This window comes from Triticum urartu, chromosome 1A (assembly GCF_056163025.1).
Source record: "Triticum urartu cultivar PI428250 chromosome 1A, HENAU_Tu73, whole genome shotgun sequence".
NCBI classification, from domain to species: Eukaryota; Viridiplantae; Streptophyta; class Magnoliopsida; order Poales; family Poaceae; genus Triticum; species Triticum urartu.
In genome coordinates this window covers 77,026,170-77,045,957 of record NC_141873.1, presented here as the reverse complement: position 1 = coordinate 77,045,957, position 19,788 = coordinate 77,026,170, and the positions used below count along the sequence as shown (strand labels likewise).

Genomic DNA, 19,788 nt, shown 5'->3' with positions numbered 1-19,788 from the left:
GATAGTCCCTAGAGGTTTTGTTGCCGCATTAGAAATTCAGTCAACATTATTGGGAAAAATTCGAGAAGCTCAGAAGGATGATAAGGAAATTGCTGAGATAAAGGAGAAGATGAGCAAAGGAAAAGCCAAGAGTTTTCGTGAGGATGAGCACGACACCTTGTGGTTTGAGGACCGTGTTTATGTACCTAATAATGCAGAGATCAGGAAGTTGATACTTCAGGAAGCTCATGACTCGCCATACTCGATACACCCCGGAAACACCAAGATGTATTTTGATTTGAAGGAGCATTTATGGTGGACTGGTATGAAGAAGGATATTGCCAAGTATGTAGCCGTATGTGATGTATGTCAGAGAGTGAAGGCAGAACATCAGAAGCCATCAGGATTACTGCAACCTATGCCGATTCCTGAATGGAAGTGGGACAAGCTTGGCATGGATTTCATCACCGGATTTCCCAGAACCCGATCGGGATACGATTCTATTTGGGTAGTAGTGGATCGTTTGACCAAAGTGGCTCACTTTATCCCAGTGAAAACCACCTATATGAGTGCCAAGTTGGCCAAGATATATATGACCAAGATCGTATGTCTGTATGGAGTTCCGAGGACTATCATATCAGATAGGGGAACACAATTTACTTCAAAGTTTTGGCACCGGCTACACCAGACTTTGGGCACCAGGCTAGAGTTTAGTACATCTTTTCATCCGCAGACAGATGGATAGACCGAGAGAGTCAATCAGATTCTGGAGGACATGTTGAGGGCTTGTGCGCTAGATTATGGATCTAGTTGGGATGATAATTTGCCCTACGCAGAGTTCTCATACAACAACAGTTACCAAGCCAGTCTGAAGATGGCACCTTTCGAAGCTTTGTATGGAAGAAGGTGTAGAACACCATTGATGTGGGATGAAGTTGGAGACCATCAGTTGTTTCGACCCGATTTGATCAAAGAGTCCGAAGAGAAGGTTAAGTTGATTTGAGATAGACTGAAGGTAGCTCAGTCTAGGCAGAAGACTTATGCAGACTCAAAACGCAAGGTGGTAGTCTATGAAATCGGAGACAGAGCATATCTTCGTGTGTCACCTCTGTGAGGAGTTAAACGTTTTGGAGTTAAGGGGAAGCTAGCCCCAAGATTCGTAGGACCATACTGAGTTTTGGAACGTATGGGAGAAGTTGCCTACAAGCTGGAGTTACCCGAAGGACTGTCAGGAGTTCATGATGTGTTTCACGTTTCCTAGTTGAAGAAGTGCCATGCTGAGATGGCCGATATCCCTCTGAGAGATACAGTGCCCCTGGAAGCAATTCGGTTGGATAGTGATCTGACCTATGACGAGAAACCAGTCAAGATTCTCAAGTTTGCCAGCCGAGTCACGTGTAGTAAGGTTATCAAATTTTGCAAAGTTCAGTGGAGCCACCATACCGAGGATGAAGCCACCTCGGAACGAGAGGATGATCTACGTAATGACCACCCACACCTACTTTCTAGCCAACCTGAATCTCGAGGGCGAGATTCACCTTAAGGGGGGTAGGTTTGTAACATCCCAAATTCCCAATTTGGAATGTTATACATAGGTCATCATATGCATATCATATTTTATTTGCATTTTGGCTTTGTGATCCCAAAATCCTAAGCAACTCAAGGACCCACAGAGAGAGTTGGGGATTTTATTGTTTTCATATTTGAATTTTCTAAATATTGAAAAGTGGATCACTTTAGTTTTAATTATTTTTTCTCCACATAATATTTCCAATATTAAAAACATATGAGAGGAGATAATATGACTTCTGCAAAATAAATGAAATATTGGAGGAAAATTATTAAAATCAAATACATTATTTCATTTGGATTTTATTGCTATTTTATTTGAATTAGAAAAATATGCATTTTTCAAAATTGCATTTTTAGGCCAAGAAAATGTTCACTAAGTTCTAAATATTTTATTTAGACGGTGAAAATTTGTTTTGGCATTTTTTGCTTTTTATTTTATTTTATTTAGGATTTTTCTCGGTGGAATCGTTTTAAAAAAAGTTCCGGATTGAACTGGGTCGAAGGCCCAGCCGGCCCAGCGCAGCGCCACCGCCTTCCCACTCACCCGCGTGCCTGAGCAGGACTCTAGCCGGAGTTCGGGTTGCCCCGCCGCCGCGGCCTGCCCCTACCCCAAGATGGTACTGCCCCTCCCCCTCTTATATAGCGCCGCCGCCGCCCCTTGCCACCACCTCGCCCCGCCCCGCAGCAGCAGCAGCAGCGCTGAGGGAGTCCTGGATTAGGGGGTGTTCGGGTAGCTGGACTATACCTTCAGCCGGACTCCAGGACTATGAAGATACAAGATTGAAGACTTCGTCCCATGTCCGGATGGGACTTTCCTTGGCGTGGAAGGCAAGCTTGGCGATGCGGATATTCAAGATCTCCTACCATTGTAACCAACTCTGTGTAACCCTAACCCTATCCGGTGTCTATATAAACCGGAGGGTTGTAGTCCGTAGGACATCAACTCCATATACAACAAGCATACCATAGGCTAGCTTCTAGGGTTTAGCCTCCTTGATCTCGTGGTAGATCTACTCTTGTACTACCCATATCATCAATGTTAATCAAGCAGGAGTAGGGTATTACCTCCATCGAGAGGGCCCGAACCTGGGTAAAAACATCGCGTCCCTTGTCTCCTGTTACCATCCGGCCTTGACGCACAGTTTGGGACCCCCTACCCGAGATTCGCCGGTTTTGACACCGACATTGGTGCTTTCATTGAGAGTTCCTCTGTATCGTCGCCTTTAGGCCCGATGGCTCCTTTGATCATCAACAACGATGCGGTCCAGGGTGAGACTTTTCTCCCCGGACAGATCTTCGTCTTCGGCAGCTTCGCACTGCGGGCCAATTCGCTTGGCCACCTGGAGCAGATCGAAAGCTACGCCCCTGGCCATCAAGTCAGGTTTGGAAGCCTAAATTACATGGCAGACATCCGCGGAGATTTGATCTTCGACGGATTCGAGCCACAACCAAGCGCGCTGCACTGTCTCGCGGGGCATGATCTAGCTCTGTCATGGAACAGTATCCCGGAGGCCACAAACGCACCAGCTCTGACCCTTAATTCGGAGCCAGTTGTGTCAATCGAGGATGAGCGGTTGCGCGTCACCTTGGGGGCTGTGATCTCAAAGGCGATCGAGCCGAACGCCGGCCCCACACTCCGCGTGACTCACGACTCCGAGGATCCGGACTCCTCTTCGGACTCCGAACCCCCCACGCCCCTGCCGATCGAATCCGATTGGGCGCCAATAATGGAGTTCACCGCCGCGGACATCTTTCAGCACTCGCCTTTTGGCGATATCCTGAATTCTCTCAAGTCTCTCTCTTTATCAGGAGAGCCCTGGCCGAACTGCGGTCAGCGAGGATGGGATACGGACGATGAAGAAATTTAAAGCCCACCCACCACCCACTTGGTAGCCACTGTCGACAATTTAAACGACGTGCTCAACTTCGACTCCGGAGACATCGACAGCATGGATGACGATGCAGGAGATACCGATGAACCAACACCCATAGGGCATTGGACAGCCACCTCATCTCACGATGTGTACATGGTGGATACCCCTAAAGGAAGCGACAACGAGGAAAAAGGGGATGGAACGGGAGATCGACCCCCCGAAAAGCAATCAAAGCGTCGGCGTAAACGCCGACCCAAGCCCCGCCTCGATAAAAACCTAGCCATAGAGCAGGACGAGCCGGTAGACGATGAGCAAGCCTTAGAGCAACCGTCCGAATAGGGCAACACGGATAGAGAAACCAAACATCCCTCCTCCGGCGAAAACGGCATTCCGGACGACCTCACGCCGGATAAACCCATGGAGCATAAGAATCTCCACGAGAGGCTCGTTGCAACTGCACGCAGCCTGAAAAAGCAGAAGCGGAAGCTAAAAACAGCGGAAGATGCACTCCGGATTAGATGGAGCAAAGTAATCAATACCGCAGATAAATACGGCGATGGTAGCCGCACTAAAAGCTATCCGAAAAGAAAGCTACTACCTGAATTCAACGAAGAGGCCCTAGAGCCCTCGCATTCAAAAAATAAGAAAGCCACACGGTCGGATAGACGACCCCATAAAGCGGCAAGTGGCGCCGCACTTAAATCGGCATGTGACCCACCTAAGGATTTGCATCATGGCCCAGTTAGGTCCATTTATGGACCAAGAAAGCAAGCTCTCGTAAGCAATGCAATAAAGCCATCATCAGAATCCGGCACACCCAAATACAGGGGCGCCGCACACCCCCTATGTTTCACTGATGAGGTCCTGGACTATGAATTTCTAGAGGGATTCAAACCCGTAAACATAGAGGCATATGATGGAACAACAGACCCTGGAGTCTGGATCGAGGATTATATCATCCACATACACATGGCTGGAGGAGATGATCTCCACGCCATAAAATATTTACCCCTTAAGCCTAAAGGGCCAGCCTGGCATTGGCTTAATAGCCTTCCTGAAAACACAATTGGAAGTTGGAAAGAGCTCGAGGATGCTTTTCGAGCAAATTTTCAAGGGACCTATGTCCGCCCTCCGGATGCAGACGATCTTAGTCACATAACTCAACATCCTAGAGAATCAGCTCGGCAGTTCTGGAATAGATTCCTCTCTAAAAAGAATCAAATAGTCGACTATCCGGACGCCGAAGCCTTAGCAGCTTTCAGGCATAACGTCCGAGACGAATGGCTCGCCAGACACCTCGGCCAAGAAAAGCCAAGAACAATGGCCGCACTAACAAGCCTCATGACCCGCTTTTCTGCAGGAGAGGACAGCTGGTTGGCAAGGTGCAGCCCCAGCGATCCAAGTACATCCGAAACTAGGGATGGAAACGGAAAACCGCGACGCCACAAGGACCGTCGCCGGACTAAGGAAAAAAGTCTGAAGAGCACGGCAGTCAATGCCGGATTCAAAGGCTCACGACAAAATCAGACAAAACCGCCCCTCCAGGATAACAGGGACGATCCATCCAACTTAAATAAAATCCTGGACAGGATATGTCAGATACACAGTACTCCCGGGAAGCCTGCTAACCATACCCAGAGAGATTGTTGGGTTTTCAAACAATCCGGCAGACTCAATGCCGAACACAAGGGGCTCGACACACCAAGCGAAGACGAGGACGAACCCCAAAAGCAGAGGACCAGGAAACAAAAGAATTTCCCACAAGAAGTAAAAACAGTAAACTTACTTCACATAACAAAATGTGCGGCGCCCATAAAGGTACGCACCACACGACCTATCCCCAAAGGGTCCCGCCACTGGTTGTCAAAACCAATCATCTTCGATCAGCTAGATTATTCTAGAAATATCAAGAATGTAGGCTGGACTGCCTTGATACTCGATCCAATAATTGGCGGACTCCAGTTTTCAAATGTCCTTATGGACGGTGGCAGTGGACTAAACCTGATATATCAGGATACAATCCATCACATGGGGATAAACCCAGCAAGAATCCGCCGCAGCAAAACCTCCTTTCAAGGGGTAACACCTGGTCCGGACACCCATTGTATGGGTTTTCTCCGGCTCGAAGTTATATTCGGCTCTGCTGATAACTTCCGCCGCGAAAAGCTGACCTTCCATATCGTCCCGTTCTCAAGTCGCTATCAAGCACTACTGGGACGCGAAGCTTTCGCCCGCTTTAACGCAATACCGCATTATGCATCTCTCATGCTTAAGATGCCCGGTCCACGAGGCATCATCTCTTTGAAGGGGAAGCACTAAAGTGCGCCTCCCCAAGCGGAGGACTGTGCGGCCGCTTTGACAGCCCCACAGTAAAATGGCCTCACCGGCCAATAAACTTCGAAATAGGTCATTAAAGACCACGAATGCGGATAGACGAGTTCGGGACAAAATCATCATTGATGCGGGCTTAGTGGCCATATACCCCCACTAGGGGCTCCATGCATATACAATAAGAGACAATAAAGCTCAATTTTATATATTTTACTTTATACTTTGTTCGGAACGGCCCATTTTCAACTCAGTTCCTCTCTTTTACAGATGAACGTCGTGCGGCGCCCGTCCAGGATACGGCACAACGGAGACACAGGCGCAGACGTGCAGTAGGGACCCGTCCTAAAGGATTCTTTTTAGATAAGACCCTGCGTAAACCTTTTTTACTGTCTCTTGTTGCTACACATCCCCTGGTTTTTTCTGATATAACCAAGGAGGAGGCTGGCGTCTTGGCATGTGGCCACGTCAGAATTTTTGCACGTACCTGGACACTAGGGGCTTTTTTAATAAAGAGTGTTGTTTCGCCCGCACTCATAAAGACCGAACACCTTAGGGAGTGTTTGGCGTCGCGAGTTTTGGCATTATATGCATCAGCTCCGAATCATGTCTTTGGTCAAATGTTGGGTTGCCCGGCTCCTGAGTTCGGCTACCTTATGTTCCGCTCTATCGGCTAAGGTAGCACCAGGAGAACTACTGTGATTGTGCCCCGGTTCGGCCGGGCGAGCACCTCAGTAGAGAAAGCCGAAAACTGACTGTCATGATGTAGCGTGAGACTGGTCAGCCACTCGATGACCTATCGGAATCTATCAGATTCCTCCACTTTAACGAAGGGCCGCTTCCCGGTCAGGCACATACGCGCCCCGAACTCGGGCGAGCGCAGTCGCCACCAAGGGGCTACCTAAATAGTCTCACTGTCAAGCTCCTATGGCTAAGTGAAAGTTTTAAAGCATTATAGTCCGGTTGCCTGGCCCGCTGCGCTATCACCTCCTTTGTAGGACCAAGATGTTGGGTTAAGTGTGAAAATGCGTCTTCTATGAGCACCCCCGCACTATGTGCGTGGGGGCTGAAGCCAATGACTGCCATCTTTCAGATTTTGTATATATATATCTTAAAACGGCCGCACAGGAGGTATTCCCAATACTTGAAGGCACAAGTATAAAAAGGCCACTACAGTTTATCAAAATATTACTTTATAATTACATATGCTATCATAACATAGCATCTTTCAAGCACTGCGTCTCTATTACACGAGCGCCTTCAAGGACTTCCTGAAAGTAGTGCTCGGAGGGTACTCGGCTTTTGTCCGAATCTCGGGACGCAACAACGGTGGTCTCCATCTCTACCCAGTATGTCTTGACATGGGCCAGAGCCATCCTTGCGCCCTCTATACATGCTGACCTCTCCATTGCATTAATACGCGGCACCGCGTCAAGGAATTGCTGCACCAAGCTGAAATAACTCTTCGGCTCCGATCTCCCCGGCCACAGATGACCCATGACGTACTTCATGGCGAGTCCGGACAACCTATTCAGTTCGGCCCATTGAGCCAAACGATCGTCCACTGCCAGTGGATGCTCTGGATTGTGAAACTGTGACCAGAAAAGCTTTTCCACTTCGCGATCTTTCTGATCTCGAAAGTGTTCGGTCGCATCAGCAGCACTCGCTGCCAAATCCAGATAGGTATCCTCCACACTCCACATCCGGTCCAACGGAGCAAACTTCGGATTGCAAAATTTCCTTCGCAGCATAAAGGGCTTTCCAGCCGCAATCTGTTCGGCCTGACGCAGCTCCTCCTTCACAGCTCTCATCGCAGAGCGCGCGTCCTTGGCATTGGCAACGGCCTTCTCTAAGTCTGTCTGTTTCGCCTGGTCTTCTTTCTCAAGAAGTATGCAACGGTCTGCAGCACTCTTTAACTTTTCGGCCATCCCTTCCTTGCTTCGGCAATCAGCAGCCTGTTTGGCTCTCAGCTCTTCAAGGGCTTTCTTGGCAGCCGCATCACTTTCTTTGGCTTGTTCTTTAGCCCGGGCAAGTTCTGCCCTAAGAATCTCCACGGCGGCGGCACCATCCGCGTCAAGCACACACATCGTAAGACACTGGCATAAAACTCTTCTTACCTGATGCCGCCCGAGGAATTACATACCTTGAGCCTCATCAAGCCACTTGTTAACAAGCACGCTGTTGGCATCTGCCACGTCCAGTTGCCGCTTTAGTTCGGCAAAATCATCAGTTCGGCTTGATTCCGGACACCCTGCCGCCTACATTCAAAGGCGACATCTTAGACCTGGGATTATGATCCTCCGCGTGCCGTCATTTCTTGACGACGCGCAGAGTCTCAGGGGCTACTATCTACACAGGGCGCATCTTATTCATGCGCAACTGACAAAAGTGTACATTATCTAATGTACCTCAAAACCCGTCAGTAAACTTTTGACGGCCTCATGCAATCCGCTCTCTGCGGATGAAATCCTTCCAATCACGGTGCCCATCAATGCATGGTGCTCCTCCGAGATAGAAGCTCGCCCCAGCAGAATCTTTAGCTCCTCCAGCCGAGCACCAGACGGTGCCGGACTTGTCCCATGACCTCTTTCGAAGGCCGGACGCGGAGAACCTCGGGGGGCCACATAGCTATCTTCCGCCCCTGCCGGATTCGGAGAAACCCTCTGCGGCGACACCTCAGGGTCGCCCGCCTCGCTAGGTGGCACAGCAGGGGGAGGCGTCCCGCTCTCCATCATCTCCGGAAGGAGATCCCCCGAAGACGAGCTCTGCTGAGAAGGGCTGAGGTCCGAGCTACAAGGTAAAAATTCGGTTAATCTTCTCAGATATAAATCAAGGATTTCCCTCACCCCTCAAAAGGAAAATCTTTCTCTACTTACGGCTCGCTAGAGGGCTGATCCCCTTGAGGGCGTAGTCCGGCCGAGGAACTCCCCGGCGTTGGACCCTCTGACGAGGATTTTCCCCCCGCTTCGAGGCCATGGTTTCCGGGTCGTCAGAGGCGGCTCTCTTCTTCCCCTTAGGAGAGGAATCGTCGGTTCCTCCCTTCGGAGCAGCCTCCTTCGAGGAGGCCATAGTTTCCTTGTCCTTCCCCTTGCTTTCCTCCAAAGGCATTATCTCCAGCATCCTCACCAGCACGGGATCCGGCCTGGTTTCGGGAAGGGGAGCCGGACACCTGATTGGCTTTTCCTTCGCTATCCACTCCTGTTTAAAAGGACGGCTCTTTTAGGGGCAAGTTTATGAAAATTATACGGATAGAAGGTCCGGGAACAAGGTTGCTTACTTGAGTATCCGGGCGATTCCAGCTTAGGCCTGCGTCCTCGGTTAAATCCTGACACATCTCTTGTGATCCGAAGAAAAGTTATACATCTCCGCGGGCGTGGCTCCCATGAAATTCTGGAGAGCTCGCGGTCCCTCTGGATTAAACTCCCACAAGCGAAGGGAGCGACGTTTGCCGGGCAATATTCGGCGAATCAGCATGACCTGCGTCACCTTGACCAGGCTGAGGTCTCCTTCCAAGAGATCCTTAATGCGGCCCTGTAACAAGGGAACATCTTTGGGAAAACCCCAATCTAACCCTCTGTTGACCCATGACGCTAGCCGTGATGGGGGACCCGAGCGAAAGGCAGGAGGCGCCACCCACTTGGTGCTCCCGGGAGCGGTGATATAAAACCACTCTCGTTGCCACAAGCCTAGCTCCTCCTGAAAAGAGCCCTCGGGCCATGGAGCATCAGCATTTTTGCTTATAACAGCGCCTCCGCACTCTGCGTGCCGTCCCTTGATCATCTTCGGCTCCACTTTGAAGGTCTTGAGCCATAATCTGAAGTGAGGGGTAACACGGAGGAATGCTTCACACACGACAATAAACGAGGAGATATGGAGGATGGATTCCGGGGCTAAGTCATGGAATTCCAGCCCGTAATAAAACAGCAGTCCCCTCACAAAGGGATCCATTGGGAAGCCCAACCCCCGAAGGAAGTGAGACATGAACACCACGCTCTCACCGGGCTGGGGACTCGGAATGACCTGCCCTTGAGCAGGCAACCTATGCGAAATTTCGCCGGTCAGGAACTTAGCCTCCCTCAACTTTAGTACGTCCTCCTCCGTGACGGAGGAGGGCGTCCATCGGCCTTGAAGGTCAGAACCGGACATCGTCGAAGGTCCGAAGCGCCTGGAATCTGGAGCCTAGGGTGTTGGAACTCGAGGCGACGAGCGAACTCGCTTGAGATTGAAAAAAGGAGTAAGGCCTTGGTCTCTTTATAAGAGACTGAATACCAAGAGCCCTCCTCGCAACCGTTCGGGACTCGTCTTTACTCGAGGAAACGTGCTAACGGGCACGGTTGGGTTACCCACGTCCGTATTGATGACAATCCCGTAAAAGGGGTACACGATCTCTGCTTTGACAAGACGTGCCAAGGAAACCGCCTCGCAAAACATGCTGAGGTGGAAAAGTAAAAACGATTCGAGTAAAGGACTTGGCCGTAGTGCAATGGCGCACTGCGGAATACGTCAGCAGATTTGATTTGTGTTAATATTATTCTCTCTATGGCAATATGTGGAAACTTATTTTGCAGAGCCGGACACTACTCTTGGTGTTTACAATCTCTATGAAGGACTTGGAGGAGGAACCCGCCTTGCAATGCCGAAGACAATCTGCGCGCCGGACTCGTCGTCATTGAAGCCTGGTTCAGGGGCTACTGAGGGAGTCCTGGATTAGGGGGTGTTCGGGTAGCCGGACTATACCTTCAGTCGGACTCCAGGACTATGAAGATACAAGATTGAAGACTTCGTCCCGTGTCCGGATGGGACTTTCCTTGGCGTGGAAGGCAAGCTTGGCGATGCGGATATTCAAGATCTCCTACCATTGTAACCGACTCTGTGTAACCCTAACCCTATCCGGTGTCTATATAAACCGGAGGGTTGTAGTCCGTAGGACATCAACTCCATATACAACAATCATACCATAGGCTAGCTTCTAGGGTTTAGCCTCCTTGATCTCGTGGTAGATCTACTCTTGTACTACCATATCATCAATATTAATCAAGCAGGAGTAGGGTATTACCTCCATCGAGAGGGCCCGAACCTGGGTAAAAACATCGTGTCCCTTGTCTCCTGTTACCATCCGGCCTTGACGCACAGTTCGGGACCCCCTACCCGAGATCCGCCAGTTTTGACACCGACAAGCGCAGCAGCCGCCGTCGCCTGCCGCCGCCGCAGTGCCGCGCCGCCTTGCCTCACCCTGCCACCTCGCCGAGCTCCGCCGCCCGCCTGAAAGCCATCGCCCGCCCATAGGATCTCGCCGGAAACCACCGCCGTTGACCGGTCGGTTTTTCTTCGGTTAACCCCGATTTTTTTAGTTTGGCGGTTATTTTCTTAGATCGGTTTTTGTCGGTTTATTTATTTAGGGGACGTTCGTCCGTTCATTTGTTTTAACGAATGTTGTTCGCCGGTTAGGTTCAGATAGCGAACGTTCATTCGTTAGTCTTTTCTTTTCATTTTATTTTCAGCCAGGGACCTATTCGCGATTATTTTTCTTGCAGATTAGCCCCTGATCTTCAAACCCTTGCCGTTTCTTAACCGTTTGTCCAAGTCCAGTGAAACCAACGCCAAAATCTTTGTTTCGAAACCCTCTTTCTGTTTAATCAAATTGAACAAGGTTTTGACAAATTTAAAATTTGGTCTCAAGCAGATTTGTCTACAAAGTTCTTTTGATGGTAGTTTCAGTTCTGTATCTCTGTTTTGATCGATTCTTTTTGCAAATCGAACCTCTTCAATTGAACTTTTAGTTTGGATCTTCTTATTTGAAGATTTCCCCTTGCATATTTGCTTGAGTGCTTATGTATGCTATTGTTTGTTTGTGCTAGAATTCCCGGAGTGCGCAGCGTGCTACTACGAGTCACTAGGTTTTGCGGATCATCAGCAAGGCAAGTAACACATTGATCATACCCCTTTATTACCCAGTTTTTATGCATTAGCTCAACCCTCAAACATTTTGTGAGTAGGATCTCTTAACATGTGGGTTTGGGAAGTAGATGATGAGGTAGAGCCCATTACCCTTTTTATCATCAAACCCTGGGAGTACTGCTACGTTATGCTATTTATTGCCATGCTATGCTCGTAGATGTGGATTGGGTTTGTGTGTATCCATGACAGATGTGAGATTATTAATTAATGGTTTACTTAAGGTGGCTACTTAAACACACATCTGGGTGGATTGGTTGCGGGCACCTGGGGATATACCAGTGATGTCCTTTTTGGTTCGTCACCCAGGCTCAAAGGGATCATAAGATTATTCATGCTAGAAACTTCCGTGTGCAGGAACAAGACATTATGGGCTCTGGCATAGTTGAGTAAGTTGTGGGGAACCTTTCCATGATGGCTAGCAGATGTAGGGGATTATAGGTGCACCGGCCTATCTATCGGTTAAGGGGACCTCTTCGGAAAGACTGTGTCTCGGTCATCCATTTCTCAAACACCATGCAGTGCGAGAAATAAAACGGACTAGATCAAGTCTTGTGGGGAAAAGTGCGCAAACCTCTGCAGAGTGTACAAACTAATCATGGTTAGTCGTCTCCCCAGTTATGGACATCTTGAGTATCTGGTTCTTGGATTATCATGTGGATCTCATCACCCTAAATTAATTTGTGGGGATGTTAATTACTTTTAATTGGGATTGAGATGGGGTTTTACCATTCTCAATGTTTTTCAACTACCATGATAGTTAAATAAAATATATTCCTTTATTGTAGGGAAAAATTGGCTTTTCGCAAAAACATTATAACCATAGAGCCTCCACCGGCCATATATGCATGTAGTGATAGCATTTACTTATTTCATTGCTCTACTATGTTATCTTGCCAGCATATTCCATGTGTTGACCCATTTCGGGCTGCAACATATCATGTTGCAGACTTTTCAGACGAAGAGTAAGGTGCACTAGGTCGTTGTCGTGCACTCAGCTATGCCATTGGAGTTGATGGATTCACTTTATCTTCCAAGCCTTCCGATGTTATCTTATTTAGATGGTCTTAAGCCATATTTATTGTAATAAGTTCTCTTTGAGACATTCGATGTAATAAGTGTGTGATTGCCACTCTGTTATAAATTCTTCAAGTACTGTGTGTGTCAGCATTACCGATCCAGGGATGCCACTTATGCACAGAGATTTGACCGTTTGAGGTCGGATCGCTACAGCCTGCCTGATATGAGTGAGTTAGCTCGCTGCTCTAGCTCCCGCGCCTTACCCGACAGAGTAAGTTGCCACCCCAAGCTGCCGCATGGTTCAACAAATCACTGCTCCAAGACAACTCGATGAGGAGTCGCGAGTTGCTCCACACCGGCACGACGGGGGGAAAGGGGGGCACGGGCATGGCCACATCCAGTGCACGCGACCGCACCATCTGCTGTCGACACGCGCATAGCCGTGCCATGCACCTAGAGAAAGAAGCCTGTTGCGCGGATGTGGATGAGCATCGCCGGATACCCGACTGATTCTCCTTTACCTCAGACCATCCTGGGCACCCGCTTGAGCTCCGTGGAAACACCCTTCCCCTCCAGCTGAAGCACCCTCTTTGCCGCTCCGATGAGTGGCACAACCAGGCATAGGGAAGATACAAGGGAAGAACATGCCTCCGGGGCTCCCGACAGTCGGTTATTCAAGGCTGTCGGACATGGGGAAGACAACCTGCGGCCGTCCATAGACTAGTGTAGTGTATTCGTGTCCTGGGAGTGGAGCTCCACGCAACCGTATGTGCACATAGTTTTAGCTTTTTAGTTGAAAATATGTCCAAAATGTAACCGTTTTCGTTCGGTTTGTATGAAATCTATCATGTTTGTATGAAATCCGTCCGTGTTTCCATGATTTCATCGGTTTATTAAAAAAGAGTTTGAAATGTATGTGGCTAACATTGGATGTTGACCTCCTGCATCCATGTCCGCGGACTAGTCACCCCTGTCCGCGGACGGATGCGGAAGGATTTTTGCGGGTTACCATTGGAGATGCCCTCAGTAACTACCTTACATGTTGATTATTACGTTGATTATAGAAGACGTACCAACTCCATATAGACGGTTGTTGGCTATACTATTAGGGAATCTCCAAGGCGGACCCATAAACGGCCTGCATCCATCTGGACCGAGCTATCCGGATCCAGACATCCAATGCGGGCATGTATCGGTCTGTGGGCCGGTCCAGACATGACTTCCTCCTCAAATTGGAGACAAATTGGGGGGAGGTTCGCGGGAGTCCGGACACTCAAAACGTAGGACTAGTACGCCCCCAGCCCATCCAACCCCCCTCCCGGTCCCATTTCCTTCCACTTCGCCCCTTCTCTACCTTGTTTTGCATTTGCACCCTCCACCTCAGCCGCCGGACGTCCGCAACCAGCACCAACCTGCGAGCTCGCCGTTACGACGAAGCTTTCTATCCTGGAGCCGTTTGTACCCAGGTACACTCCGCCCTTGTCGAGGACCTTCATGGTGGACACCACACCTAGCAGGTGTTAGGTCAAATGCCATTGAGCTTATTTTCAAATGATATCACTACTGGAATCAGCAAATTTGCCGTCTGCCCACTCTTGGCCATCCGCTAGCGGACGGCAAACGTAGGTTTGGCATCAGCCACCAGAAAGCAGACGGAAAAGAGGCAGCGGAAGGAAAAGGTAGGCTTTGCCATCAGCCAACTCTTTATCGTCTGCTAGCGGACGGCAAAGAGGGGGTTTGGCCCACTGGCCGTCAAACCCTAACGGCCCCCCTCTTTGCCATCCGCTAGCAGACGGCAAACGAGAGGCGGATGACAAAGCATCCAAATTGATTTAACGGGGTCACGCCCCTGCCATTGCCCTCTCTCTCTGTCTCCTCTCCTCTTTCCTCCCTTTGCCACCCCGTGTCGTCGCCGCCGCACCCTCCCCACACCGTCGCCGCCCTGTCGCCACCCCCTCCCCGCCCCGTCGCCGCCCCCTCCCTACCTCCCCACACCCCTTCCTGCCTCCTCACCCCACTCTTGAGCCTCTCGGTCGCCGCCTCCCCGCCGCAGCCGCGGGTCGACCACCCCCGAGGAGCGCCGCCCGTCGCCGCCCCCTCCCAGCCCCGTCGCCACCACGCCTCCCGTCGCCCCATCGCCGCTCCTCCCGCACCAGTCGCCACCCCCACGGTGAGCCCCTGCCACCCCTCTCCTGTTTTTTCTGTTTAGTTTAGGTTTTTTAGTTTAGCTTTTTCAATTTAGTTAGTTTACATTCTTTAGTTTAATTAGTTTAGGTTTAATTAGTTTAGGTTTTTTAGTTTAGGTTTAATTAGTTTAGGGTTTTTAGTTGAGTTAGTTTAGGTTTAATTAGTTTAGGTTATTTTGTTTAATTAAAAAGGGCTGATTTGATTCGGTTAAATGATTCGGAATAACACACTAGAATATTTGTAGCATGCTAAGTCTAGACTTCTTTTTGAATGATTTGGTTGATGCTTCCTCAGTTCTCAGTAGTTTGTTAACTGTCTGTAGCTTCTTTAGCAATCGTATGGCATGACTTGTGGGTGTACAACCTTTTTTCATTGAGAGAAATTCTATGGAGTAATTTTGATAAGAAGAGGGCTGATTTGGTATATTGTTTATTTCCATGTGATGCTAATCTAGCTAGGCTAAATTCCCTAGAGAAATTGAACGGCTTGAGTTAAATTAGCATGTATGGATGTATGTATGCCTCTTGGCCATGGTAGGTGATTCTTTCTTGGCCTTAGTTTAGTTTAATTAGTTTAGGTTTTTCTATTTTTTAAGAATAGACAAGAAAGATGAAAAAAGAAGTAAAAGAAGAAGAGGAAGAAGAAGATGATAAAAAGAACAATAAGTAGAAGAAGAAGGAGAAGAAGAAGAAGAAAGAAGAAGATGTTGAAAAAAAAGAAGTAGAAGAAGAAGATGAAAAAAAAGAAGTAGGAAAAGTAGAAAAAGAGGGTCACCGATGGTCGAGGGTCACCAAGTGGTCGAGGGGAAAAGGAGTCGAGGGTCTAGGGGTGAAGGATCGAGGTGTCAAGGGGTCGAGGGGAAAAGGGGTCCAGGGGTCGAGGATCAAGGGGAAAATGAGTTGAGGGTCTAGGGGTCGAGGATCGAGGTGTCGAGGGGTAGAGCGTCAAGGGGAGAAGGGGTCGAGGGTCGCCGAGGTGTCGATGATTTGCCATCCCAACCATGAGACCCTAACCCCCTGACCCCGACCCCTCCTCGACACCCGCACCGCGACCCCGACACAGCACCCCGACCCTCCTCGACACCCGCACCGCGACCCCGACACAGCACCCCGACCCAACACGGCACGCCTGACCCCGACACAACACCCCGATGCTATTATCCAATTAGTTCATGTTATTAGGTATTCAGTTTTTTATTATGTTCATGATGATGGTACACACTTAAATATTTTATTATGTTTATGTTGTACTAATTTCGTTTACTCTTTGTCATTGCAGGTGTTGACAGATGGTGGGCGAGGGTCGAGAGCGCTCCGAGCCTACTTCCTCGGCGCGTGCTGGGAGGGGTGCTATTATTCCACCCCAGCACCTTCGAAGAGCATTGGTAGACAGCATGACGACACCGGCGGGCGCTTCTTATTCGACCGAGAGGGGTCGGGGAAGATGAAGAGGGGTGCAGCTAGAGGTGGACGCGGTGGCGGGAGAGGTAGGAAGGGTGTTGCGCCTTCCTCGCTGCCAACCCCATCTGATTCTTCGGACCATCAGAGTGCTTCGTCTCAGGTGGACCCGTCAGACTTGGACCCGTCTCGGATTCCGGTCCACGAGCCTCGGGTCACCGAGCCTTCGTCCCACGAGACTCGGGCCCCAGAGTCTTCGTCCCACGAGACTCCATAGACTAGTGGCCATGCTAATGGCGAGGACACCTGGTCTGATGATAGTTATAGCGAGGGTGAGCTAGTTGAGGGGGGCAAGACGGTCTACCAGCATGGTGGTACGAAGCTCCTGGCCGTGCCGGCGACCGCGCGATCAGAGGTGGTTGATTGAGCCTAACGGGGAGAAGTAAGTGCATTTACTCCTTTTAACCTTTGTCCTTCATGTTTTTTCAAAATAATATCTAATGTGCTGGCATTGTCATACTGCAGTGGTTGGAAATATGGCGATGGTGTCCGCAGGCCCAACCAGGTCCTTGGTGTGCTTTGCCGGCGCCACTTCCCGGGGTGGGTCACGTTGCCCGGTGAGGGCCAGGTTCCACAGCTAGCACTGAGCTGGGAACTATACGTGGCTGCCCCGTCCCCGCCGGAGGAGAGGGTCGATGGTGTCTTGTGCGAGACGGTGGCTAACATTGTGAGGCACCGGTTTTGGGTAATTTCTCCTTTATAGAATTAAAAATCAACAGTACCTAGTGATTGTACTAATCAGTGTTGTCTTCGTCGATTGCAGACCTTCTACAGGTGTCCTGAGGAACACAAGGCGGAGGTGGCTAGGGTTCTTGAAGCCGAGTTCAAGCGCCTACTTCAGAACTTACGCATGAGGCTAGGGTGCAGGCTATTCGGGACTACTACGCCTCGACTAACATTAGGAGGGCCAAGAAGAAGTGTCGCGCCAATTATCTAAGTAAGGAGAAGTACATGAAGGTAATTACCTATTCTTAAGGCCTTGTACTTAGTTTCCTTGATTTCATTCGCAGGCGTAGTGCTGAAATTTCTCTTTGCCTAACTTAGGTGCCCCCGAGATGGTGTGTGGATAGGATGGAATGTTGGGAGGCGTTGGTGGATGAGTGGTGCTCTCCTGAATGGCTAGCCGTCCACAACAAGACCAGGGATAAGCGTGCCCAAATGCAAGGTGTGCCACACCATCAACAGAGCTCCAACCTGTTTAGGTATGGGGATCACTGGGTATGTGGTTTGAGCCCTTAACGATTCATGCAATTTCATGCTTCATGCTAGCTTGAGCCCTTAACTAATATGCTGTTCCTCTCTTTTAGGCGAAACACAACAAGAAGGACGTGCCACCGCTGTACGACCTCTATGCCATGGCCCATACTGCCCCGTTCAAGAAGGCCAAGGCATTCTCTAAGGATGACCTTGATCATCCAGAGAGCTTCACCAACATGTCCTCCCACACCAAGATCGTGAGGTACAGAGACGTTGGGAAGACGAGGAAAGGGGACGACTTCAACCCGAGACAGAGTCCTTTTGATCCAGAGATCAAGATGCTATCTGGTGACGGGAGGTACCATTGCTCAGTAGCCATTGGGGATGGACTCATGTGTTGTCCTAGAACTCTTCGGGAGATCAAGAAGCGCCAGACGAGCTCCGATCCTGAGATACCGCCTCGTCCACGGCCAATGCAGCTCGCCATTGAGGCTAGGGCCCATGAGCTTCTGGAGGAGGCAAACAGGCAGGCTAAGCAGAGGGAGAGGGAGTTGGAGGAGAGGACAGCTAGTCTGTTGGAGGCGGAGAGGAATCGGAACGACATATCTCACCGGGCCCTATATGAGCTCCTCGTGGTAAGTTTCCCCTGCATATTAGCCCAATCATGCACGTAATGTTCGTTTCATTACTAACTAATATGACTGACTCATGAAAACAAAATGTGCAGTCCGTGTGCGAGAAAAACAGTCACACCCCTCCGCCGATGCCCCAGATTGGCATAGCGGACATGGTGAGTTTCATTTGAATGGTCATTGGTTACTAGTATTCACATTTCGGTTGCATCATGCTAACGAGACATTGCAAATGATCTTTGGTGCAGCATGCCTCCCGACAAGCATCAATCGATCCTTCTCTGTCTCGAACTTGCGCAACCCCGACCCCGACCGGTCCTTCTCCATCTAGCATTGGCGCAAACCCAACCGGTCCTTCACCTCTGTGATGATGGTAAGTTTTCCCAAGTGTTTTGCTTTAAAATGCATACTTAGCTTAAGGAATGACTTACTTAGCTCCAAAATGACATATTTTACCTAGGATCGCTATAAAATGACCTATACTTAGCATTTTTCCTCCAAAATGACAAAATATGCTTAGTTAGCTAGAAAATGGCATAACTATCTAGGATAGCTCAATAATGATCTATAGCTAGCTTAGCTAGTTCATTTATGACATAATTAGCTCACTTAGGTAAAAATAGCATAACTACCTAGGATAGCTCAATAATAATCTATACCTTAGCTAGTTCATTTATGACATAATTAGCTAACTTAGGTAAAAAATGGCATAATAACCTTGGTTTAGCTCCAAACTATCATATAATTAGTTTATTTTCCTCCAAAATGACAAAATAACATTACCTAGCTCCAAAATGACCGATTTTAACTAGGATAGCTCTAAAATGACCTGCACTTACCATTTTTTCCTACAAAATGAAGAAATATGCTTAAGTTAGCTCAAAATGGCATAACTACCTAGGTTAGCTCCAAAATGGCCTATTTACCTAGCTTAGCTCTAAAATGACCTACACACTTAGCATTTTTACCTAGCTTAGCTAAAAAATGGCATTTTTACCTACCTTAGTTGGAAGAAGAAGATAAAGAAGAGGAGAGGAGAAAAATAATGAGAAGATAAATTCTTCTTCTTTTTCTTCTTCTTCTTCTTCTTCTTCTTCTTCTTCTTCTTCCTTTTCTTCTTTTTCTTCTAGCTAGTCTTTTTCTGCTTCTAACTTTCATCTTTCCTAATTTGCAGATTTGCTTTAGATGAGGAAGCTTCCATTGATAAGAAAAAAAACAGGGGCTATACAGGCAATTTGCCGTATGTTGGCAGACGGCAAAGAGCTTTGCCATTGGCCAGTAGACGGCAAAGCTGCCACGTGGCAGCTACCTGTGCAACCTGGGGGCACTGGGCTGGCCTATATGGTTGCTTTGTCGTCTGCTGGCAAACGGCAAAGACCTTTGCATCTTTGCCGTCTGCCCACGTGGCAGCTACCTAACCTGGCCTATATGGGCACTTCAGCAAAGATGCAAAGGTCTTTGCCGTCTGCTAGCAGACGACAAAGAACGTCGTTAACCCCTTAACGGAGCTAAGCTGCCACGTGTGCCGTCCAGGCTCTTTGCCTTCTGCCAACGGATGGCAAAGGCCTTTGCGTCTTTGCCGTCTGC

General features: G+C 49.1%; 1 protein-coding gene across 1 annotated transcript in view; it reads left to right on the top strand.

Annotated features, from left to right (window-relative positions):
- LOC147990117 (uncharacterized) overlaps positions 1-19,390 on the top strand; it is a 44,440-nt gene extending 25,050 nt beyond the window's left edge. Inside the window, exons 2-9 of the mRNA XM_087537151.1 lie at positions 16,194-16,299; positions 16,838-17,057; positions 17,136-17,146; positions 17,233-17,329; positions 17,417-17,590; positions 17,680-18,204; positions 18,297-18,359; positions 19,376-19,390. Coding sequence (XP_087393277.1) covers positions 16,194-16,299; positions 16,838-17,057; positions 17,136-17,146; positions 17,233-17,329; positions 17,417-17,590; positions 17,680-18,204; positions 18,297-18,359; positions 19,376-19,390 — 1,211 coding nt within the window. The remainder of the gene's footprint in view (positions 1-16,193; positions 16,300-16,837; positions 17,058-17,135; positions 17,147-17,232; positions 17,330-17,416; positions 17,591-17,679; positions 18,205-18,296; positions 18,360-19,375) is intronic.
- Positions 19,391-19,788: the final 398 nt, after the last annotated feature.